Source organism: Chlorocebus sabaeus, chromosome 16 (genome assembly GCF_047675955.1).
Source record: "Chlorocebus sabaeus isolate Y175 chromosome 16, mChlSab1.0.hap1, whole genome shotgun sequence".
Classification (NCBI taxonomy): Eukaryota; Metazoa; Chordata; class Mammalia; order Primates; family Cercopithecidae; genus Chlorocebus; species Chlorocebus sabaeus.
Window position 1 is genome coordinate 41458444 of NC_132919.1, and position 24582 is coordinate 41483025.

Below are 24582 nucleotides of genomic sequence, written 5' to 3' on the forward strand. Positions count from 1 at the left end.
TGAAAAATTTTGTCAGTGAAATGTGTTGTTACGATTGTTTTATAAAAATCTTTTACGTCGATGAGCAAATATCTTAGAAGACCACCGCTGAGGAGAAATGTTATTTATCCAGAGACTTGCCTTAATTAGGAGACCCTCATAGCGCCTAGTAGAAATGTAATAAAGGCATTTCACTTATTCCCTTTCTCAGCCCTGCCGTGAACAAAATTGAAAGAAAAAAATCAACCACGCTCCGAGTTCACGCCCAGACGTAGCCTGTAGTAGCCACATTCCACCACTAGGTGGCACACGCCAAAGGCTCCGGGGGGCGGGCCGCCCGAGCACGCCTCTCGGTAGCCCCGTGGTATCTCTCGGCTTCCGTTGAGCACAGAGCAAGATGGCAGCTTCCGAGACGGTTAGGCTACGGCTTCAATTTGATTACCCGCCGCCAGCTACCCCGCACTGTACGGCCTTCTGGCTTCTGGTCGACTTGAACAGATGCCGAGTCGTCACAGATCTCATTAGTCTCATCCGCCAGCGCTTCGGCTTCAGTTCTGGGGCCCTCCTAGGCCTCTACCTGGAGGGGGGGCTCCTGCCCCCCGCCGAGAGCGCGCGCCTGGTGAGAGACAACGACTGCCTCAGGTGCGCGGCGCAGGGAGCGGGACGGCCGGGTGGGCGGCGGGAGGGGGACGCGCCTGCGCAGGCCCGGGCTTGAGGCCACTAGACCTGGTTGTGGAGGGGATAGGGAATGGGGAAGGGGACGAGGGTTAGAGGGGGTGGGGCTGTAAAAATGCACGTTTGCTAACCCGGGAGATACTGATTGGTGTAGTCAACTTTGGGGCTCAGGAATCTGCATTTTATCATTTATTTATTCATTTGAGACAGAGTCCTGCTTTGTTGCCCAGGCTGGAGTACAGTGGCGCGATCTCGGTTTACTGCAACCGCCGCCTCCCGGGTTCAAGCAATTTTCCTGCCTCAGCCGCCCAAGTAGCTGGGACTACAGGCGTCCGTCACCACACCTGGCTAATTTTTGTATTTTTAGTAGGGATGGAGTTTCACCACAGTGGTCTAGGTGGTCTCGAACCCCTGACCTCAGGTGATCCGTCAGCCTCGGCCTCTCAAAGTGCTGGGATTACAGGCGTGAGCCACCCCACCCTGCCCCTATTATTTTTATTTTTGAGAATGAGTCTCGTTCTGTTACCCAGGCTGAAGTGCAGTGGCGCGATCTCAGCTCACTGCAACCTCCACCTCCCGGATTCAGTCAATCCTCCCACCTCAGCCTCCGGAGTAGCTGGGATTACAGGCGTTCACCACCATGCCCCGCTAATTTTGTTGTTGTTGTTTTTTTAGTAGAGACAGGTTTCACCATGTTGGCCAGGCTGGTCTTGAACTCCTGACCTTAAGTGATCCTCCCGGCTTTCCAGAGTGCTGGAATTAACAGGCGTGAGCCTCTGCGCCTGGCTGGAATCTGCATTGTAACCAGCAACCTTCCCGGGATGCTTCTATGGCAGGAGAATAAAACTTGGAAAAACCCTGATGCCTAAGGGCAGGGCCAGGGTTTCTTTCAGCCTTGATTTAGCACATCCACGCTTAGCTAGGCACTGTGCAACTGTGTTCCGTGTCCATGGTGCAAATGTGCGGGAGACCCGGCCTTACCCTTGGCGGCCTTCACGGTCAGGTGCAGGAGACCCAAGCTGATAAAGGGGAATTGTCGCGTTTTCTTCATAACATGCTGTTGTCCAGCCTTAGTTCTCGTGTGCCCGGTGTTCCCTGAGACTTCTGGTGGCGTATCAGAAGTCTCAGACATTTTGGGGTTTTCTCAAATAAGTGTCTCGAGTCCTTTTGGGCTGTAAATTGGGAACCACAAAATAATCTTAAATGTGCTTTTGGAAGGTAAAAAAATGATAATGAGGTGAGTATCCAGGAGCAATTGTAGTGTGAATTGCTGAAATGTGGTTGAGTTGCCACAGTCAGATGATGGTATCACCAGTTTGGATTCATGTCTTGGACCGATTTATTCAGGCTTTTTTTTTTTTTCTTTTTTAAACAAAGAGACTGGGTTTCCCATGCCCAGGCTGGAGTGCAGTGGTGCGGTCATAGCTTGCTGTACCCTCAACCTCCTGGGCACAGGCAATCCTCCCACCTCAGCCTCCGAAGTAGTTGGGACTTCAGGCCAGGCAACCTCGCCTGGCTAGTTTTTGTATTTGTTGTAGAGACAGGGTTTTGCCATGTTACCCAGGCTGATCTCGAATCCCTGGGCTCAAGCTGTTCTCTCTTCTCAGCCTCCCAAAGCACTGGGATTACAGGTGTGAGCCACTGTGCCAGCCTTCCTTCCCCCCACCCCCTTTAAGCTTCAGCTACAGTGAATTAATTCCAGAGTTGTGAACCAGGCTATTTTCTCTTGCTGCCCTTTGTTGTTGAATATTCCTTACCCTCGAGCATATCAGATTCTGTAAGATTTCTTCAGAACATCAAGGAATTTAATTTGGAACAATAACTACATCTTCAAATCAGGATGTTATGATTTATTGCATAATGTTCAACTGTTTCAAATGACAATTTGAAATAATCCAGATTTCAAAGAGTTTTCCCCCCCCTTTTTATTGACTGTGAAATAGGTCTCTATTCTCTCTGCAATTGAAGGATTATTTAAATGTTACAATTCTAAGGATTGTGTCCCATCCTATTAAGATTACTTTCTGAACTGTCCCTTGCCTAATGAGTTAATAACTTGTGCCAGGTAACTAGAATTATACTTTAATGAATCATCTGGGCATTACATTCTTCATAATGAAGTTAACAATGACAAAAACCATGAAAATTGTTATAAGTAATAATTACAACACGATGACAGGGAAATCCTTCCTAAATACTTCAAATGCACAGCTGCATGTGGCAAAAAAATAACTCTGTAGTGGCTTCAGTGGCAAATGGGCAGGCTATAGAAAAAGATGAATCTGGAAAATTCATCTTTATTTTTGTTGTTTTATGCCCGCAATCATTGTTTTTCCCTAACAGAGTCACTTTTCTTCAGAGCTACAGAATAAAACATAGTCTCTGTTCTCAAAGTACCCAATATCGCTGGACTGGGACCCCAATAATGAGTTTCATGCTTTTGTATATTACCTTCTGTGATACGGGCAATTAGACTGAATAGTTAGACCACGTTATACTGGTAAGTGCAGAAGCTGGTTGAGAAAAGGGAGATTAGCATGGAACAAAATGGTTAGGGAATTGAGCAGTACCTTGAAGAATGGGTGGGAGATGTTGGATGATCAAAGCACAGCTGTAGAGACAAAAGCTGGCTGGACTTGATAAAAAGATGAGTCTGACCAGCCAAAGCATTCTGTTGAGATCATTGGTAGTACTGAGAAGTCTAACGAGGAAAAGTGGAAGCAGGTTGTGGGAATCCTGAGAAACAGCCTTTGAGGCTTTAGATGTACCACACACTTGTATTCCACTGCTGTTTCCTCATAGCCCATTCTCTTAAACCTCAGGAATCTGGCTTCATCTGCCCCCACGTTTCTGACAGTGAGTTCCTAAAGGTGGCCTCTTAACTCTCCTGGGAGGAGGAGGAGGTGCTCCTATTGCCTTGGAGCCCCCTGCGTTAGTTTGCTGGGGCTGCTGTTACAAAATACGACAGACTGGGTGGCTTAAAAAATGGACATTTATTTCTTACTCTTTTGGAGACTAGAAGTCCAGGATCAGGGTGTTGGCAGATTTGGCTTTTTATTTTTGTTTTCTTTTGTTTTATTTATTTATTTATTGATCTATCTATCTTGAGATGGAATCTCACTCTGTTGCCCAGGCTGGAGTGTAGTGGCACAATCTTGGCTCACTGCAACCTCCGCCTCCTGGGTTCAAGTGATTCTTCTGCCTCAGCCTCCCAAGTAGCTGGGCTTACAGGTGCCTGCCATCGTGCAAGGCTAATTTTTTTGTATTTTTAGTAGAGATGGGGTTTCACCGTGTTGGCCAGGCTGGTCTCAAACTTGTGACCTCAAGTGATTTGCTCTCCTCAGCTTACCAAAGTGCTGGGATTACAGGGGTGAGCGACTGTGTCTGTCGGTTTTTAATTTTTTAAATTATTATTATTTTTTAATCGTGCAGCCCTCAGAATTACAGTAGATTCAAAGAGATTCCCTTATTTTTTGAGACAGGGTCTCACTCCATTGCCCAGGCTGGAGTGCAGTGGCACAACCTTGGCTCATACAGCCTGGAACTCCTGAGCTCAAGGTCTCCTCCTACCTCAGCCGTCCGAGTAGCTGGGACTACCAGTACAGTTTTTTAATTTTAGTAGAGAGGTCTCACTAAGTTGCCCAGGCTGGTCTCAAACTCCTGGGCTCAACCAGTCCTCCCTCCTCAGCCTCCCAAAGTGTTGGGACTACAGGCCTGAACCGCGCACCCGGCCTGAGAACTCCCTTTTGAAGAGTCAATTCTGTAAGGAAACAAAGTGCATTCTGTCCTCTCTGACCCTTTTAACTCTGGCAGTTAATACTTAATTAAGGCTGGGCACCATGGCTCGTGCCTATAATCCAGCACTTTGGGAGGCCGGGGCAGGCAGATTGTTTGAGCTCGGGAGTTTGAGTCTAGCCTGGGCAACGTGGTGAAACCCCATCTCTACAGAAAAATACAACAAAATTAGCCAGGCATGGTGGCACATTCCTGTAGTCCCAGCTGCTTGGGGGGCTGAGGTGGGAGGATTGTTTAAGCCTGGGAAGTAAAGGCTTCAGTGAGCTGACATGGTGCCACTGCACTGCAGCCTGGGTGACAGAGTGAGACCTTATCTCAAAAAAACCAAAACAAAAACACATTGATTAAATATTAGAGATGAGCAAGGCATGTTGGCTTGTGCCTGTGATACCAGCACTTTGGGAGACTGAGGTGGGAGGATCACTTGAGTCTAGGAGTTTGAGACCAGCCTGGGCAACATAGGGAGACCCTTGTTCTACCAACCCTGCCCCCCTCAAAAAAAAAACAAAACAAAAATAAAGCCGGGCTCAGTGATGGATGCCTGTAGTCCTTGCTACTTGGGAGGCTGGGGTGGGAGGATCACTTGAGCCTCGGAAGTTGAGGCTGCAGTGAGCCATGATTGTGTCACTGCACTCCAGACTCGGCAGCAGTGCAAGACCCCATCTCAAACAAAACAAAATATTAGAGATGAGTTCTCATTTCACATTGCTGTAGTTAGTGGCTCCTTGGATAATCCAAGGTAAAAAGTTTCCTACTTCTCTTATAATATACTTTTTCCCACACCTCACTCTCCAGAAGTATCCTTGGTTAAGTTTGGGATATGGGGCATATCTTACCAGATTTCTATACATGTGCAACCATATGTACTTATACTTTTAAAATACAAATATCATAACATACTGTTCTGCCCCTTGCTTTTTCACCTATCATGGGCTATCTCAGTATATAAAGTATGTGAGGTACATCATTCTTTTCTGTTTGCTACATAGTGCTTTTGTGAATATTCTTGTATATTTTTGTGTACTGGGAAAATGATTCAGTTGGATTTATTCTTAGAAGAGACACTTATTGGTCTAAGAGAAGGTACATATAAAAACTGGTAAGTACAGTCAAATTAGCTTCCAGAAAAGTTGTACAGACTTGTACAACTTTTAAAAATTCACCAACTTACCCATCATAGGACTAACAACATTCATTGTGTTCATAAAAATTAGAGCTAACATTTGGATATCACTTGTTCTGAGTCAGGCATGCTGTCTCTGTATAATAATTCACTGAGTACTGTCATTATTGTCATTATCCCCATTTTTATAGATGAGAAAGGCTGAGGTAATGATTTTTTAAAAAAAGTTACAATGGCAGAAATAGCATTTGAACCCAGGCATTCACTTTGGCCTAGGCAGGCAATGCGTAGGGGGTATCAGGTTTGACAGATGAGCATGTCAGTTTTTCTGCATAACAGAATCCTAGAAGCTAAATTGTGGATTTTAAGGGTGGATTTACATTTTGATAATACCACCCAGTTTGCTGTGTAGAGAGTTAGAATGAAAAGTGGGGATGGCTGGGCACGGTGGCTCACGCCTGTATTGCTAACACTTTGGGAGGCCGAGGCGGGTGAATCAACTGAGGTCAGGAGTTCGAGACCAGCCTGACAAACGTGGCAAAACCCCATCTCTACTAAAAATACAAAAAGTTAGCAGGGTGTGGTGGCAGGCGCCTGTAATCCCAGCTACTTGGGAGGCTGAGGCAGGAGAATCGCTTGAATGCAAGGGGAGGAGGTTGCAGTGAGCCCATGTTGTGCTGCTGCACTCCAGCCTGAGCCACAAAGTGAAATTCCATCTCAAAAAAATAAAAGTGAGGATCTGTTTTTTTTTTTTTTTTTTTTTGAGACAGAGTCTTGCTCTGTCACCCAGGCTGGAGTGCAGCGGCGCAATCTTGGCTCACTGCAAGCTCCGCCTCCCGGGTTCACGCCATTCTCCTGCCTCAGCCTCCCGTGTAGCTGGGACTACAGGTGCCCGCCACCGCACCCGGCTAATTTTTTGTATTTTTAGTATAGACGGGGTTTCACCGTGTTAGCCAGGATGGTCTCGATCTCCTGACCTTGTGATCCTCCCATCTCGGCCTCCCAAAGTGCTGGGATTACAGGCGTGAGCCACCGCGCCCGGCCACGTGAGGATCTGTTTTTAAAGTTTCTTGGAATCAACTCTCTTTCGTCACTAGTGACCTAGGTAATTCACTTCTACTTGTGAAAGGACAACTGCATGCACTTCTGTTTGTAAAAGGATAGCTCTATTCTTTGTGATCCAGGTAAAGAAATAGAGAATATTGCCAGGGAACGTGCACCTGACAGGAATGGTAACTAAGCAGACCCAGGAGAACCATTTCTTTTTCCCTGGATGGTATTTTGCCTCTCAATCTTAATATTTTCTTTCTTTCTTTCTTTTTTTCTTCCCAGATGAGAGCTCACTGTATTGCCCAGGCTAGTTTTGAACTCTTGGGTTCAAGTGATCTTCCCGCTGCCTCCTGAGTAGCTGGGATTACAGGCATGTGCCACGACACCTGATTATAATCTTAATATTTTGAAAACTGAAGTCATTCTCTTGGGGAACAGTAGGAAGTGGGGCTGCAGCAATCACAGGTCATACCTTCAAGCCAAATAGCTGTAGAGGCATGGTCTTTTTTTTTTTTTTTTTAAGATGAAGTCTTTCTCTGTCACCAGGCTGGAGTGCAGTGGCACTATCTTGGCTCACTACAACCTCTGCCTCCCGGATTCAAGTGATTCTCCTGCCTCAGCCTCCTGAGTAGCTGGGACTACAGGCGCATGCCACCACGCCCAGCTAATTTTTGTATTTTTAGTAGAGACGGAGTTTCACCATGTTGGCCAGGCCGGTCTCGATCTCTTGACCTCGTGATCTGCCTGCCTCAGCCTCCCAAAGTGCTGGGATTACAGGCGTGAGCCACCGCGCCTGACCAATGCATGGTCTTAAGAATGGGTGAGATGATGCTAAGAGCTGCTTTGGAAGGCGTGAGGATGTTGCCAGCTCCCAGGAAAGGAAGGGATTCTCATCAACTGGATGTTACATGTGCTGTTTTCCAGCCCCTTAATAAACCACAGTAACTGAACAGAGTCTTGCAACCATTTTCAGAATTTGACAGAAAGTTTGGTCCTATTTGGTCATCTCAGAATTGAACCTTGGATCATTGCTACAAGTAAAAACAAATTTATCAGAAATGTCAAGAAAAAAATCTGATATTGTAGGCTTTCCATGGTAGTTCTTAGATTCGCAGGATGCCAAACTGACTTTTGCTAGATTAAGAATTATTTCCTTGCTATTAGATGCCAAGGTCCCCAGCTGGGAACAGAGGGGAATGTGTTTTTGTAACTTAAAATGCCTAGTCACTTAGCATTTTATTTCTCTCTTTATCCTACTGCTGATATCAGTAACTCTTATTTTATCTCGATTTGTGTGTCTGTATAGTTATGTTTTCTGACAAATAATTGAGGATTTTTTTCAACTACCGCACTGAGGTAAATCCACAGGATTACTATGCCTTAAAAAATTTAAAGAATGTTGTAATATATACTCCTATCATTCACCAGTTGTTCTTTATTTTCAAATATGATTGTCTACGTCTTTCCCTGGTCACTAAAAGAACTTGATGAAATATATAGCTGGATGTAAATGCCTTGTATGTATAATGTGTGTTTTCAGCAGTGGCACAATTACAGCTCACTGCAGCCTCGACCTCCTGGGCCCTAGTGATCCTCCCACCTCAGCCCCCTAGGTAGCTGGGACCACAGGCATGTGCCAACCATGTCTGCCTATTGTTTGTTTGTTTGTTTGTGACCTTGCTCTGTCGCCCAGGCTGGAGTGCAGTGGCACGATCTCGGCTCACTGCAAGCTCCGCCTCCCGGGTTCACGCTGTTCTCCTGCCTCAGCCTCCCGAGTAGCTGGGACTACAGGTGCCTTCCACCACGCCCAGCTAATTTTTTGTATTTTTAGTAGAGACAGGGTTTCACTGTGTTAGCCAGGATGGTCTCGAACTCCTGACCTCATGATCCGCCTGCCTCAGCCTCCCAAAGTGCTGGGATTACAGGCGTGAGCCACCGCGCCCAGCCTAATGCTTATATTTTGTAGTGGCAGGGTCTCCCTATGTGGCCCAGGCTGGTCTTAAACTCCTGGGCTCAAGCAACCCTCCCACCTTAGCCTCCCAAAGTTTTGGGATTTCAGGCATGAACCACCGTGCCTGGCCAACAGGCATTTTTGAGTACTTACTGTTTGCTTAACATCGAGGACACTCTCAAGACTTCCATCATTATCAGACTGCACATTCTAGGATTAACTGTTGTCAGTTGATAGAGGAATGAAGTTGCTTCCCTATAGTGACATTTTGGATGAAGTAGGGTTATTCAGAGAAACATAACCAGTAAGAAACACACAGACACACACAAATACTCACTCACTCACAGACATGGGATTTATTGTAAGGAATTGGCTTATAGGATTGTGGAGGCTGAGAAGTTCTAAGTTTAGTTGGTAAGCTATAGATCAGGGAGAGCCAGTGGTATATTTCTAGTTCAAGTTCGAGTTTGAAGGCAGGAGAAGACCGATGTCCCAGCTTGAAGAGTCAGGCAGAGAAGCAAATTCTCCCTTACTCAGTCTTTTTGTTCTATTCAGGCCTTCAGCAGGTTGGATGAGCCTCACCCACATTGGAGACAGCAATGTACTTTACTCAGTCTAGCAATTTAAATGTTAATCTCATCCAGAAACAACCTTGCACATACTCCCAGCATAATTTTTTTTTTTCCCACTGAGGCAATATATTTGTAAATATGTATTACATCCTTATAAAAAGAATCTCAGGATTTTTCCTCCTGTGTGTTTTTGTCTTGCTGCTTCATGGTCTGTGATGCCAGCCAAGGTTGTCAGTACAGTGAAACCAAACTGGTGGGATGGGAGCAGATTATTCTGCCATTTTTCTAGATCTTTGAGTTGCACATCAAATCTGGGGCTGATTACTCCATGCTTGTTTAGCCTGCCTATGAGGTTCACAACAATTTTCCCAACTCTGTGATCACCAGTGATTTCAGACTTGCCAGTGTAACCATGGTTCATAATTATAGTTGGAAACTGGATGATGGGGCTGGGCGCGATGGCTCATGCCTGTAATCTCAGCACTTTGGGAGGCCAAGGCAGGCGGATCACTTGGGCACTTGAGGCCAGGAGTTCAAGATCAGCCTGGCCAACATGGCAAAACCCCATCTCTACTAAAAATACAAAAATTAGCGAGGCGTAGTGGTGGGCGCCTGTGATCCCAGCTATTTGGGAGGCTGAGGCACAAGAATCTCTTGAACCTGGCAGGGAGAGGTTGTAGTGAACTGAGAAATGCACCAGTGCACTTTGGCCTGGGTGACAGACTCTGGGACTCTGTCTCAAAAAAAAAAAAAAAAAAAAATTAAAAAAACTAAAATAAAAATAAGAAACTGGACAGTTACTTTGGAGCTTGGCCTAATAAGAACCTGGCATTTACCTTGCTTTTCAGCTTTGTTGATGCTCTTGAGAGCATCAGCCAGGACATTCGTGTGCACCACTGTGGTGGTGTGGAAAGAGCCAGTGTCGTTTTAACCAGATATTGGGACACCCAATAGCCCAAATTGATACATAAAATTAAGCTTCACAGAGTGTCATGGAATTGTACAGATGGCTGTCAATACCCCAGAGAACATAAATTGTTTAGTATTCACCTAAATTAAAACAAGAGTAAAATATTGTTAAAGAAAGCAGCCCACATTCTGAAACAAAATGGATAATCAGCATTATCACCTTTTAGGGTTGGTGACATGCATATCTTAGAAAGATTGTGAGTTTGAAGTTAGACAAACTGAAGTTTGAATTGCCTTTCTGCTACTTATCAGCTCTAGATTTGGGGCAAGTAACTTGTCTGAGCTGTAATTTTGCGATCTGTAAAATTAAAAATACCTACCTTGTGTTGGTGTTTAGATTAGAGAAAAACGTATAAAAAATGTTTGGGATGCAGTAGCTATTCAATAAATAAAACTAGTCATTTGAAAGTTGACTGTGAGTAATGCTGTATGGGCCATTTTTCCAGAAAGAGTCTTTTGTCTTTAATTGATATGACATTTTTTCATTGACTGATGGTAGTTACATTTTGTAGAGTCATCTCAGTATATAACTATGTCCTGGAAATGTGTTTACAAATTGCTCACTCTAGCTTTCTCTCTTGTTCTGTTGACAGAGTTAAATTAGAAGAGAGAGGAGTTGCTGAGAATTCTGTAGTCATCAGTAATGGTGACAGTAATTTATCTCTTAGAAAAGCAAAGAAGCGGGCATTTCAGTTAGAGGAGGATGAAGAAACTGAACCAGATTACAAATATTCAAAGAAGCATTGGAAGAGGCAAGAGAACAATAACAATAATGAGAAGGTCTTGGATCTGGAACCAAAAGCTGTCACAGATCAGACTGTCAGCAAAAAAAACAAGAGAAAAAATAAAGCAACCTGTGTCACAGTGGGTGATGATAATGAAGAGACCAAAAGAAAATCACCAAAGAAAAAGGAGAAATGTGAATATAAAAAAAAGGCCAAGAATCCCAAGTCTCCTAAAGTACAGGCAGTAAAAGACTGGGCCAATCAGAGATGTAGTTCTCCAAAAGGTTCTGCTAGAAACAGCCTTGTTAAAGCCAAAAGGAAAGGTAGTGTAAGCGTTTGCTCAAAAGAGAGTCCTAGTTCCTCCTCAGAGTCTGAGTCTTGTGATGAATCTATCAGTGATGGGCCCAGCAAAGTCACTTTGGAAGCCAGAAATTCCTCAGAGAAATTACCAACTGAGTTATCAAAGGAAGAACCCTCTACCAAAAATACAACTGCAGACAAACTGGCTACAAAACCTGACTTTAGCCTTACCCCCAGCAAGGGCAAGACTTCTGGAACAACATCTTCTAGTTCAGACTCTAGTTCAGAGTCAGATGACCAATGCTTGATGTCATCGAGCACCCCGGAGTGTGCTGCGGGTTTCTTAAAGACAGTAGGCCTTTTTGCAGGAAGAGGTTGTCCAGGCCCAGGGCCATCATCACAGAGTGCAGGTGCTGCTGGATGGAGGCGTTCTGGCTCAAACGGTAGTGGACAGGCTCCTGGGCCTTCTCCCAGTGTGTCTCTCCCAGCTAGTTTAGGAAGAGGATGGGGTAGAGGAGAGAACCTTTTTTCTTGGAAGGGAGCCAGGGGACGGGGCATGCGGGGGAGAGGTCGAGGACGAGGGCATCCTGTTTCCTGTGTTGTAAATAGAAGCACTGACAACCAGAGGCAACAGCAATTAAATGACGTGGTGACAAATTCATCTACTATTATCCAGGTAAGTATTATTTTTTTGTAAGTTACCTCCTCCCTTTCCCCTTAGAATGTGTGTGGAGTTCATGTCATGGGTTCACATTTTCTCACCAGTAATGATGTCACATGACTAACACTGTTTTTCAGAATCCAGTAGAGACACAGAAGAAGGATTATAGTCTGTTACCACTGTTAGCAGCTGCCCCTCAAGTTGGAGAAAAGATTGCATTTAAGGTATATTTCAAAACAACGGTCACAGCAAAAAAGGTTCATTCCCCTTCCAAATAAACTTACTTAACAAATCAGGTTTAAAGTGTTTGTAAAAGCCGTTCCCACTGGAACCGCACTGTTGTCATGGGTTCCTGGTAGGGCTCCCAGACTGGTGGGGTGGACACCCCAGCATGGCATGATGGAGGAGCTGTGGGAATGTGAGAGGATAAGAGGGCTTATGTGTTTGTGGGTTTTTTCTTCTTTTTTAGCTTTTGGAACTAACATCCAGTTACTCTCCTGATGTCTCTGACTACAAGGTAAGGATATTTATTTAAAAGTAAGTTGTCAGTATATTAATAAAACTAAAGTCATATTTAATACTACTTGTATGGATAATACAGATTTGTTTTTTTACTAAATAAAAATGCCAGAAAGTAGAAAATGAAAACATTATCGAAATGTCAACTTTTTAATAGTATCACTGTGAAGGTCTTCCAGTGTTATTTGCCTTATATTTGGGAAGAATAGAGTAGGAGAATGATGAGCTTAATTTTTACTTTTTAAAAAAAATATTAATTTTTTATTTTTAAATAAAGACGGGATCTTGCTATGTTGTTCAGGTTGGTTCAAACTCCTGGGCTCAAGCAATCCCCCTATCTTGGCTTCCCAAAGTGTTGGGATTACAGGTGTGAGCCACCATGCCCAGCCAGTTTAATTTTTTTAGTTACTTTTTTCTAATTAGTTTAGACACACCAACTTATTTGGGTATTCATTCCCTCATGATTCTAAACTTTGAAAGAAAATAGTAAACAGTTCTCAGCAAGAAGATTTGATTATTTTCATCATGGGAATCTATTTTACATATTTGTGAATTACTTCTGGTTATTATGATCTAGTATGATTTCTTTTGCATTATCAGTTAACCACAGGTAATTCATAAATATTATCCATGGAATTTACTTACTTAATATCTGTATAAGTCTTTATATTGGCATGTGAGGTTTTTCATAGTTCAATAAAAGCTTAACTCAGTGGGATCACAGAATTACATGTTTCTTTTTCACCCACCAAAATTTTGTTGAAAATCTTGTTAAAGTGCCTCCTTTCTTTTTTTGATGTACGATATGGAATGTAAGACCATTTTTTAAGGTAATAATTGGTAATGTTAATATAGTAACACAGATAAAACACAAGGGAATTTGATTTAATCTGGATTGATGCCTTGGAAGACTTTTAAAATCTTTATAAAAACCTTTCCTCAAGGCTGGGCGTGTTGGCTCACGCCTGTAATCCCAACACTTTGGGAGGCCGGGCGGGCAGATCACGAGGTCAGGAGATTGAGACCATCCTGGCTAACACAGTGAAACCCTGTCTCTACTAAAAATACACACACACAGGCCGGGCGCGGTGGCTCAAGCCTGTAATCCCAGCACTTTGGGAGGCCGAGACGGGCAGATCACGAGGTCAGGAGATCGAGACCAGCCTGGCTAACACGGTGAAACCCCGTCTCTACTAAAAAAATACAAAAAACTAGCCGGGTGAGGTGGCGGGCGCCTGTAGTCCCAGCTACTCGGGAGGCTGAGCCAGGAGAATGGCGTGAACCCGGGAGGCGGAGCTTGCAGTGAGCTGAGATCCGGCCACTGCACTCCAGCCTGGGCGACAGAGCAAGACTCCGTCTCAAAAAAAAAAAAAAAAATACACACACACAAAAAAGTTAGCGGGGCATGGTGGCGGGCGCCTGTAGTCCCAGCTACTCGGGAGGCTGAGAGCAGGAGAATGGCATGACCCCAGGAGGCAGAGCTTGCAGTGAGCCGAGCTCACGCCACTGCACTCCAGCCTGGATGACAGAGCGAGACTCTGTCTCGAAAAAAAAAAAAGGAAAAAAAACCTTTCCTCAAAAGCAGGCTGGAAGAATCAGTTAACGAAGGGATCTGGTGGGTTAGTTCTAGGTCATTGGTGTTTTGTTTTTATCTTCTTAGGCACTTACTATCTCCTGTGGATGAGGTGATCATGTAATTTATCACCTAAATCAGGATACTTGTGAGTGAAAGGGGGTGCTATTAATAGTTATGCTGGAAAGATGAACAGATCTATCTTGAACAAACCAGGGTATTTTGTCACCCTACCATAGATAACTAATTTAATTGTGTGATATATGAGGAAATGGAAATGAATATTTTATTGATACATCCCACAACCTCAGTGAATTGTAATTCTAGATGATACTGATTTTTTAAAATTGCATATTAACGGCCAGGTGCAGTGGCTTGCGCCTGTAATCCCAGCACTTTGGGAGGCCAAGGTAGGCGAATCACTTGAGGTCAGGAGTTCGAGACCAGCCTGGCTAACATGGCAAAACCCCGTCTCTACTAAAAATACAAAAATTAGCCTGGCGTGGTGGCATGCACCTGTAGCCCCAGCTACTCAGGAGACTGAGGCACAAGAATCACTTGAACCTGGTAGGTGGAGGTTGCAGTGAGCTGAGATCATTGCACTGTACTCCAGCCTGGGTGACAAAACAAGACTCTTAAAAAAAATTGCATATTAAATTGGTGTTAGTCATCATAGTTATTAACGTTGGAAGGTGATTTGCCTACTTTAGCTGACAAAATTTTTTGAAGATTTTTGAAATTGCTTTCACAATCATTTTAAGAATGAAAATTGGTTCTACTTTTTTGCTTTGACCTCAAACGCAGTTATCCAGCTTGATCATCTGCTTTTTTCATTAACCTTGTCTCCAAAAATTAAATTAGTTAAATTCTGTACTCAAAAATGTAGTCTCTCAAGCTCCTGATTCCCTGTTGAGTCTGGTTCTAAAAAACACTGTTAACTGTGCTCAGAAATTCTAGATAGAGTCAGGAGGGACTGGTTGCTTGGCCTCTCAGTATATACCCCCAGAGGCTACCATGTGTCTCCCCATCGCCCACATGCATGGGCAGTGCCTCCTCTTGATGCATTAGAAAATCAGCTCCCACACCTGGAGACCTGGGAGAAGGGGAATTGGGATCTTACCAGTGATAAAGTGCCTTCTAGTTTCTCCTGAGGGGTTGTGATCACTATTTTAGAAGGGTTCTAAACGCATCAGGAACCGAGGCAGCACCATTAGGATATATCTAGTCTCTCCTGATGAATGCTGTGATGGTCAGTGGTCACTTGAATATATCCACCTGGTGTGATTTTTCCTCCTTTTCCCGTATTCACTCACTTTTGGTTCCCTGGTGTAATCTTACTTTCATTGAGTTATTTAAGGTAGTGTCTGCCATTTATGATTTAAATGTGTCTATTTTGCCTCTGAAGATATTTCTGTATATTCACATAAAGCGTTTATTAGTCTACTTGTTTTTATTTTCTCTATATGTGGATTTATTTTTAAATTTTTCAACTGAGATAAAATTCACATAACATAAAATTCAACATGTTAACCATTTTAAAGTCTACAATTCAGTGGTTTTTAGTATATTCACAGTGTTTTACATGTCGATTTTGACTGGACTTTTATTTTTGAAAGGAAGGAAGAATATTAAGCCACAATCCAGAGACCCAGCAAGTAGATATAGAAATTCTTTCATCCTTACCTGGTGAGTCTTTTAGAAAAGAATTTGAAAATTTAGGCTCTTTCTATCTACAGTGGTTTATGAATAGCTTTTATACGCAGGAGATGTTCTCTTCCTTGGCTTCTATACAACTGGCGCTCCCCACTTCTTTCAGCACACTGTAACCCTGGGGATTCATAAGAGATGTTGGATATATTCCAAAACTGTTGGGCTAGTTCTTTTACTGTAATTATATAATTTCATAAAAGTTTATATGAACTGATGAAAATTGATTATAAAAATAATTATTCCTAGGAAGCCTAAGTTGAATGCTGACTCAATAAATGCTATGAAATTATGGATGGGTGGGTCAGCTATAAAAGATTGGGAGGAATTTTGTAAAAACTGAGGTAGATTCTGCACTTAGATTGTCTTGCAAATTTTTGCAATCTTGCATTATTTTTAAAAAGCCCAGGCTGGGCATGGTGGCTCACGCCCGTAATCCCTGCACTTTGGGAGGTAAAAGGTGATGGATCACTTGAGGTCAAGAGTTTGAGACCATCCTGGCCAACGTGATGAAACCCTGTCTCTACTAAAAATACAAAAATTATCCAGGGATCATGGCACATGCCTGTAATCCCACCTACTGGAAAGGCTGAGGCAGGAGAATGGCTTGAACCTGGGAGATGGAGGTTGCGGTGAGCTGAGATCACACCACTGCACTCCAGCCCGGGTGACAGAGCAAGACTCATTCTCAAAAAAACAAAAATAAAAAAAACTACCAAAACTGTAAATTGTGGAAATTGCAGACAATACAGTGGTATGGTTTATAAAAGAAAGAGCTCTATTCAGTGAACTCATAAAACCTACTCAGCCCTATTTCAAAAGATTGTCAAATGAATATACTTTTGTATATTAAGTCAAAACAAAATGTCTAAACTGTGTGTATACATACACTTTCACATACCATTTTAAATAGTTACTGGCTTTATCTCTGATTAACCCCACCTGTTACTAGAACTGAATGCCTGGAATAAGAGCGCTTTTATAATACGTAGCTTAACTTGGAGTGTACTATAGGGGGTCCCTGGCCAGAGGACAGGGGAGATCCCTTTTCCTTTAGCAGATCCTAAAGCAATTAATTGTTTTCTGTGTGTGTGTGTGTGTGTGTGTTGTGTGTGTGTGTGTTTTGTTTTTGGTTTTTTTTTTTGACAGAGTCTCACTCTATCGCCCAGGGTGGAGTGTGGTGGTGCAGTCTTGGTTCACTGCAGCCTCCGCCTCCCAGGTCCAAGCAATTCTCGTGCCTCAGCCTGCAGAGTATTTGGGACTACGGGCACACACCACCATGTCCAGCTAATTTTCATATTTTTAGGAGAGATGGATTTTGACATTTTGGCCAGGCTGGTCTTGAATTCTTGGCCTCAAACAATCCACTCGCCTTGGCCTCCTAAAGTGCTGGGACTACAGGTGTGAGCCACCATGTCCAGCCTGTCTTCTGTTTGTTTGTTTGTTTGTTTGTTTATTTTAGAGACGGAGTCTTGCTCTGTCACCCAGGCTGGAGTGCAGTGGCACAATCTCGGCTTACTGCGAGCTTCACCTCCCAGGTTCATACCATCCTCCTGCCTCAGCCTCCTGAGTAGCTGGGACTATAGGCGCCTGCTGCCACGCCTGGTTAATTTTTTGTAGTTTTAGTAGAGACAGGGTTTCACCGTGTTAGCCAGGATGGTCTCGATCTCCTGACCTCGTGATCCACCCACCTCGGCCTCCCAAAGTGCTGGGATTAGAGGCGTGAACCACTACACCCACCTTCTGTTTATTTGTAAATAAGGGATTGAATAAAAGATTCAGTTGACAGAAATCAGTCAAAAGAGTTTTTCAACAAAGTTCCTTTATGATATTAAGTAAATGTTTATATATAACTTATACTAGTTTCCCACCCTTCTTCTGATGAGGTTTCATTTATAGAAATCCCCTTTCTTAAGAATGGTGGACAGAAAAGTTTGTCCACTGTCAAATTCTGCACATACAGCCTGATCAGTGCTTGCCAGGTGATTAATAGTGATAATATCCACTTAGAGTTTTTCTTCTTTAGGGCATCAAGAAATGGCTTTGGAGGCCAAGGTGGGAGGCTCACTTGAGCTCAGGAGTTCAAGACCAGCCTGGGCAGCATAGTGAGACTCTGTCTCTAAAAAAAAAAACATAGCTGAGTGTGGTGATGCATGCTTGTAGTTCTCACTACTTGAGAGGCTGAGGTGGGAGGATCACTTGAGCCCAGGAGGTCAAGGCTGCAGTGAGTCATGATTGCGTCACTGCACTCTAGCCTGAGTGACTGAGCAAGATCCTGTCTCAAAAGCAAAAAAGAAAGAAAGAAATGGATTTATCTGTTCTCTAATAGCAATGTCAGTTGTCCTTGATGTGGTGGTTCTGATATACATAAATTTCAGTTACCATGGTTTAGTTAAGTAATACCAGTCCCCCAGCAACATTGCGTGTGTTAACTGTAAGTGCATAAAGTACTCTCAGTAGCTCTTTAGTCCACATATCACTATATAACATAAATAACAGATACGCGTCATGATCCATGACCCATCAAGTCAGTGCTTTCAGAGTCCATCAGTGACTGGTCACTGTGCATCTGTTATTCAGTTCACATACAGAGCAGAGCATGCAGTTGTGGTGCCTCCTTGTCTCTCATTGATAAAACTGCATGACATTTTACAAAACTTATAATCGAAATAGGGAATAGGCCCACAAAGATAAAGGCACAGGAAAGAAACAAAAGTGGTGATGCTGAAAGTGCCATCCAAACTGAGTTTAAGGAGAGTCTGTAGAAGAAAGAGCTCACTGTGGGAATGTTGACACTGTGAGTGAGGTGAACTTGTTGACTTAAATGAGGAAAGTGGTCGTGGCAAAAAGGATGAAAATGTCCCCAAAGTGACACCAGCAAAAACAAAGATTTTACAAAGTAAAAAACAAATTCTTTGAGCTATTTCATGACATTAGAAGTTCAGAGGATAAAATGTAGACAGCAGTTTCAAACTTAGAAAAGAGTACAACAGTTGTACAAAGCACAGAGAAGGTGCTTGCGCTGTATCATAAGTTACAGGGCAAGAGCACAAGCACTGTTCAAACTCCCCTTGATAAGTTTCTTACAGAGAAATAAAACGCCTAGAAAGAGAGACAGAAAGTTAGCTCTCAGTGTTCCTAATGTAATTACAGTGTACTCATAAGTACAGTGTTTTTACTTTACTCATTTTTAATTTCCCTATGTAGTAAAGGTTTTTAATGTTTTGGCAAAATTTTTTAAAACTCCTAAGACAGTAATAATTTTTCCTATTGATTTTTAAGATTGTTTTGCGTGGTTTCAGCTTGTACAATCATTTTTCCAATCCCATTCTACCATAGAAAGCAAGGACTGAGGCCGAGTACGGTGGCTCATGCCTGTAATCCCAATGCTTTGGGAGACCGAGATGGGCAGATCACTTGAGGCCAGGAGTTTGAGACCAACCTGGCCAACATGGTGAAACCCCGTCTCAACTAAAAATACGAAAATTAGCTGGGCATAGTGGTGCATGCCATGCCTGTAATCCCAGCTACTCAGGAGGCTGAGGCACAAGAATCACTTGAACCCAGGAGGTAGAGGTTGTAGTGAGCCGCGATTGCACCACTACACTGCAGCCTGGGCGATAAAGCAAGACTCTGTCTTTAAAAAAAAAAAAAAAAAAAAAAAAAAAAGGGACTGCCTGTGTTACCAAGTAGTAGGAAGCATATGTAATTTCTAAGGACAGAGCAGCATTTCATATTACCTTCCCTTGTTGAAACACATACACTAATTAATTTGGGGGATTATGTTGTGGTGCCATATTCAATTCTGGTAGTACTAATGACAGTTCATCAAGCTTATGAAGGAAAGGTTTTCTCTGATAAATGGCTGAGAAGTCCCCCTGGTCCAGGCTTTTTCTCAGGATCCCCCTGTATTGAGCACCCCATGCTTGCTTGTACATACCCAGCCTTCACATTAATTAACAGTTTATGGCTGGTATCTTAATGATAGAAATTCCCTATAGAGGAACATTTTTAACTATTGAGAAATAACTTACCCTCTTTCCTCCCTATCTTCTTGTTTCAGCCTTGAGAGAACCTGGGAAATTTGATTTGGTTTATCACAATGAAAATGGAACCGAGGTAGTGGAGTACGCTGTGACACAGGAGAGCAAGGTAGGTGTGCTTCTCTTCTTGCATTGCTTGGCCATAAGTTCTCTCTCGACCGATTACCTGTGGTTTGGAAGGTGACGTTGCACTACAGGCCCTGGAGGGAATCTGTGGTGTGGCAATACCAGTGCTAAGTGCCAAATCAGGGCTCCATCTTGGCCCTCAGAGCCTGTGTGACAAGATGCACAAATAACAAACTTTAAGAGTGTACAGTTGCTTAAAATTAGAGCTATATAAGGATTCCAACAGGAAAGGGTAGCATATTTAGAAACTTTATTGGCATATACATTCAGAGAAGCGCATATAATTACATGGCTTGAACAATTTTCACATGAACATACCCATGTAACCAGACCCAGATCAGGAAATAGACCATAACACCCACTCCCAGAACCCTCTATTATGTCCCCTTGCAGTCACTACTGTCCCCCAAGTGTTACCACAGTTCCAACTTTTATTTTTTTGAGAGAGTGTCCCTGTGTGGCTCAGGCTGAAGTGAAGTGGCATGATCTTGGCTCACTGCAACCTCCGCCTCCCAGGTTCAAGTGGTTCTCGTGCCTCAGCCTCTGGAGTGCCTGGAATTACAGGCGCTTGCCACCTCGCCCAGCTAATTTTCGTATTTTTGGTAGAGACTGGGTTTTACCATGTTAGCCAGGCTAGTCTCGAACTGCTGACCTCAAGTGATCTGCCCACTTAGGCCTCCCAAAGTGTTGGGATTACAGGCGTGAGCCACCGTGCCTGGCCTGAGAGTTTCAACTACAGTAGCACAACAGTTTGAAGAGTGACATAAAATGATGATCCCGTCCTCTGACTTTAAATCCTTAAATTGCCATTTTAGGAAGTATATGGTTTATACCTTTTTAAGCAGCCAGACCTACCAGAGTTGCTGGCGGTGGCTAGCTCATTAGGTTATGGTGGCATTAAATAGAAGTTAGATTTAAGAAAATGCTCTCTTTTAAGGTGTTTATACTTGAAATGTTATAGATACTATTCTGTAAATTTCAATATTGCAAACATTTTTTCTGAAGTGTGAACTTGTAGAAACCCTAGCCAGACTGTATGTTTTACCTTGTCTTTAAGGTAGATGACACTTTTAGGGATTTATTCCAGAAACACGTTTTTAGTGTTTGTGGTAGGATCAGCAGATTTGGCCTGGTCTCCTGTACTTCTTTATTTTATATATATATATATTTATATATATGTGTGTGTATGGTTTTTTTTTTTTTGGTTGAAATTGGAAACTGCATTGGAAAATTAAACTTTGGAGGCTTTTCTCTCTATGCCCTAAACAGAGGCCTGAAGTAGAATAGAAAACCTGTAATTAGGCCGGGAACCCTGGTTCATGCCTGTAATCACAGCACTTTGGGAGGCTGAGGCGGGCTGATCCCTTGAGTCCAGGAGTTCAAGAACAACCTGGGCAACATGGCGAGACCCCGTCTCTACAAAAAATACAAAAATTAACCGGGAGTGGTAACACATGCCTGTAGTCCCAGCCACCTTTGGGGGTGGTGGGGGCAAGGCAGGAGGATCACTTGAGCCCAGGAGGTCGAAGCCGTAGTGAGTCCTGAATGCCACTGCATTCCAGCCTGGACTGTAGAGGTGAGACCCTGTCTCAAAAGCAAAAAGCCTGTAATTACCGTTTTTGACACTAGATGGCCCTCATTATTCATTCATAGGACCAGAACTTAGCGTTTGCTTTCTCTTCATGGGCTGTGAAATAGTTCGTTTTGTTTTGTTTTGTTTTTTTCTTTGTTTTATTGTTACTATACTTTTAAGTTCTGGGATACATATGCAGAACATGCAGGTTTGTTACATAGGTATACATGTGCCATGGTGGTTTGCTGCACCCATCCCCGTCATCTACATTAGGTATTTCTTCTAATGCTATCCCTCCCCTTGTCCCCACCCCCACCAACAGGCCTGGGTGTGTGATGTTCCTCTTCCTATGTCCGTGTGTTCTCATTGTTTAACTCCCACTTATGACTGAGAACATGTGGTGTTTGGTTTACTGTTCCTGTGTTAGTTTGCTGAGAATGTCCCTGCAAAGGACGTGACTCATCCTTTTTTATGTCTGCATAGTATTCCATGGTGTATATGTGCTATATTTTCTTTATCCAGTCTATCATTGATGGACATTTGGGTTGGTTCCAAGTCTTTGCTACACACGTATGTTTATAATAGTTCCTGTTTTTAGGTAAGTTAGGATAAGAACTACAGAGCAGCGTGAAAGGGCATCAGCATCCTAGTGATACCCATCTGGACCGCATCTAGTTCCCAGAAGGTCTCCAAGCCACCTGTCCACGGGGCAAATCAAATGGAGGGGTTGGGGGAGCTACTCCCTCCCGCAACCCCTGCATCCCCTGTTCTTAATCAACGAAAGATGAAATATGTTTATGTAAAATTTAGCTTCATTCTAAGTAAATGAGTTATTTATTTATTTATTTACTTACTTACTTATTTATTTTTCCAGCACAGAGTTTCACTCTGTCACCCAGGCTGGAGTGCAGTGGCGCGATCACCGCTCACTGCAACCTCTGCCTCCTGGGTTCAAGCAATTCTCCTGCCTCAGCCTCCCGAGTAGCTGGGACTACAGGCATGGGTCACCATGCCTGGCTACTTTTTGTATTTTTGCAGAGACACATATTGGCCAGGCTGGTCTTGAACTCCTGACTGAGGTGATCCGCCTGCCTTGGCCTCCCAAAGTGCTGGGATTACAGGCGTGAACCACCATGCCTGGCCTCTTTTTTTTTTTTTTTTTTTTTTTTTTTTGAGACGGAGTCTCGCTCTGTCGCCCAGGCTGGAGTGCAGTGGCCGATCTCAGCTCACTGCAAGCTCCGCCTCCCGGGTTTACGCCATTCTCCTGCCTCAGCCTCCCGAGTAGCTGGGACTACAGGCGCCCGCCACCGCGCCCGGCTAGTTTTTTGTATTTTTTAGTAGAGACGGGGTTTCACCATGTTAGCCAGGATGGTCTCGATCTCCTGACCTCGTGATCCGCCCGTCTCGGCCTCCCAAAGTGCTAGGATTACAGGCTTGAGCCACCGCGCCCGGCCTTTTTTTTTTTTTTTAATTAAAAAAAAAATAGAGATGGAGTCTCACTAGGTTTCCCAGGCTGATCTTGAACTCCTGGGCTCAAGCATTTCTCCCCCTCAGCGTTCCAAAGTGCTGGGATTACAGGCGTGAGCCACAGCGCCTGGCCTAAAGAGTTACTATACCCTAATTGAACTCAGTTTATTGGAACCCAAATTATTCCCATTCTTCAGTCATTCTATACTGATGGAAAATTTACTTGGCTAAAAATTGTAATTTACTAAAACCTGTATGACCTCAAAATGAAGTGCCTAAACTGGGGATTTTGTCTTTTTCCTCAGATCACTGTATTTTGGAGAGAGTTGATTGACCCAAGACTGATTATTGAATCTCCAAGTAACACATCAAGTACAGAACCTGCCTGAGTATGACCTCTCCACCTTAGAGTTTATGAATGTCTTGTTTGTGAAAGTGACTATAACCTGAACTTTTTTTTTTTTTTAAAGAGGATTTGGAAGTTGTATGGATTTTTGTTATCTTCACTTTACTGCATAGGAAACAATCTACCTCATCATTTAAAATGACATGGGTGTCGGTTTTGTAGATCTTTGGTTTTTTTTTGTCAGGTTTAATTTCAGCTAACAAAATGTAAAACATGACATTCCCTGCAGACATTATTGTATACCAGTATAGTTTCTTCTCTTTTTTAAATGTTTTTGGCCATCAAGTAGCAGTCGTCGGTAGGAGTTTGTAACACCAAGAATGTGCTGCGTATCTTGTCTCAATAAGTTTTAAGTAACACTTAAAAATATTAAAGCATGTTACTTGATCTAATTTTTTAGCATTTGAGTTGTTCCATTAAATGGAGCATCTCGTAAATTTCAAGTATTTTATACTTGCAATTGTTAAGAGTTAAAAGGTAGTTGGATGTGTCACAGACAATAAGTTAAGGAATCCTTTCATGTTTTTCCCAACTTTAAAATTAAGGATTCTCAGGGCCCTGTGTAGAGCAGTGCAAATAAGATGTGTGTGTATGTGTGTATGCCTGGAGAATTTATGTTCCACTTGGGTGAGAGGATTGGCTGTCAGCTTCAGACCAGGAAATGTGTCATCTTGCCAGGCACCTGGCTGAGTGTGCTGGAGTGAGGATCTTAAACAGAAACTTCCTTTTCTGTTATTATTCACTACAAAGCTAAAATGGCCAAATATATACTGTGAAAATTGGTTTCATTTAACAAAAGATCAGATCCCTCCTTCAGCTGTACTCATTTTTAAATAAAATCATATTGAACTAAACACCTCTACTGAGTCATCATGTTGAGTATTGCAAATTGTTGTCTTATTTTACAATAACGTGAGAGATTACAATTTTCTGTAACAAGAAGGTTTGCTTTGACTGATGAGTCTGATGTTGCAGAGTTTGGTCCAGTGGAGTTTGTCTGATCTGGGAGCCACTATGCCAGTGGAGATGCTGGCCAGTTTTACTTTGTATGACAGGAATGTGTTTCAAAATGTGCATTTATTGATTTGTAATGAGAAGTATTACTCCCGAAAGGATGAGAGTAATGTGAATGGTGGGATCTTGGCACTGGGGTTCTGTGTAGCACACTTGCCTTCCAGGGTTGGAAAACAAATTAAGATAATTAGTAAACAATTGACCAAAGGAAAATGTTGACCTCAGGGAGTGTTTTCATCAGATTATAATCAGTTTATGAGTCACCTTTTTCCTCTGTTGTGTTTGTCAGACTATGAATAGAGTCCCCTAGATTATGAAGTCAATTTAGGGGGCCATGACCAGCATTTTGAAAAA

The 24582-nt window shown here is 43.1% G+C and overlaps 1 protein-coding gene across 1 annotated transcript; it reads left to right on the plus strand.

Annotated features, from left to right (window-relative positions):
- Positions 1-333: 333 nt before the first annotated feature.
- COIL (coilin) lies at positions 334-24068 on the plus strand. The gene is made up of 7 exons (XM_008011371.3): positions 334-621; positions 10708-11815; positions 11938-12024; positions 12270-12317; positions 15509-15578; positions 19663-19751; positions 23114-24068. The coding sequence occupies exons 1-7, from the start codon at positions 377-379 to the stop codon at positions 23195-23197; spliced, it is 1731 nt and encodes a 576-aa protein (XP_008009562.3). The 5' UTR covers positions 334-376; the 3' UTR covers positions 23198-24068.
- Positions 24069-24582: the final 514 nt, after the last annotated feature.

Excerpts from the sequence above, each read along its gene's own strand:
- COIL (XM_008011371.3), top strand. The coding sequence starts at position 377 with ATGGCAGCTTCCGAGACGGTTAGGCTACGGCTTCAATTTGATTACCCG. Across the intron at positions 622-10,707 it reads AGAGACAACGACTGCCTCAG|AGTTAAATTAGAAGAGAGAG; the intron begins GTGCGCGGCGCA and ends TTCTGTTGACAG. Across the intron at positions 15,579-19,662 it reads AATTCTTTCATCCTTACCTG|CCTTGAGAGAACCTGGGAAA; the intron begins GTGAGTCTTTTA and ends TTCTTGTTTCAG.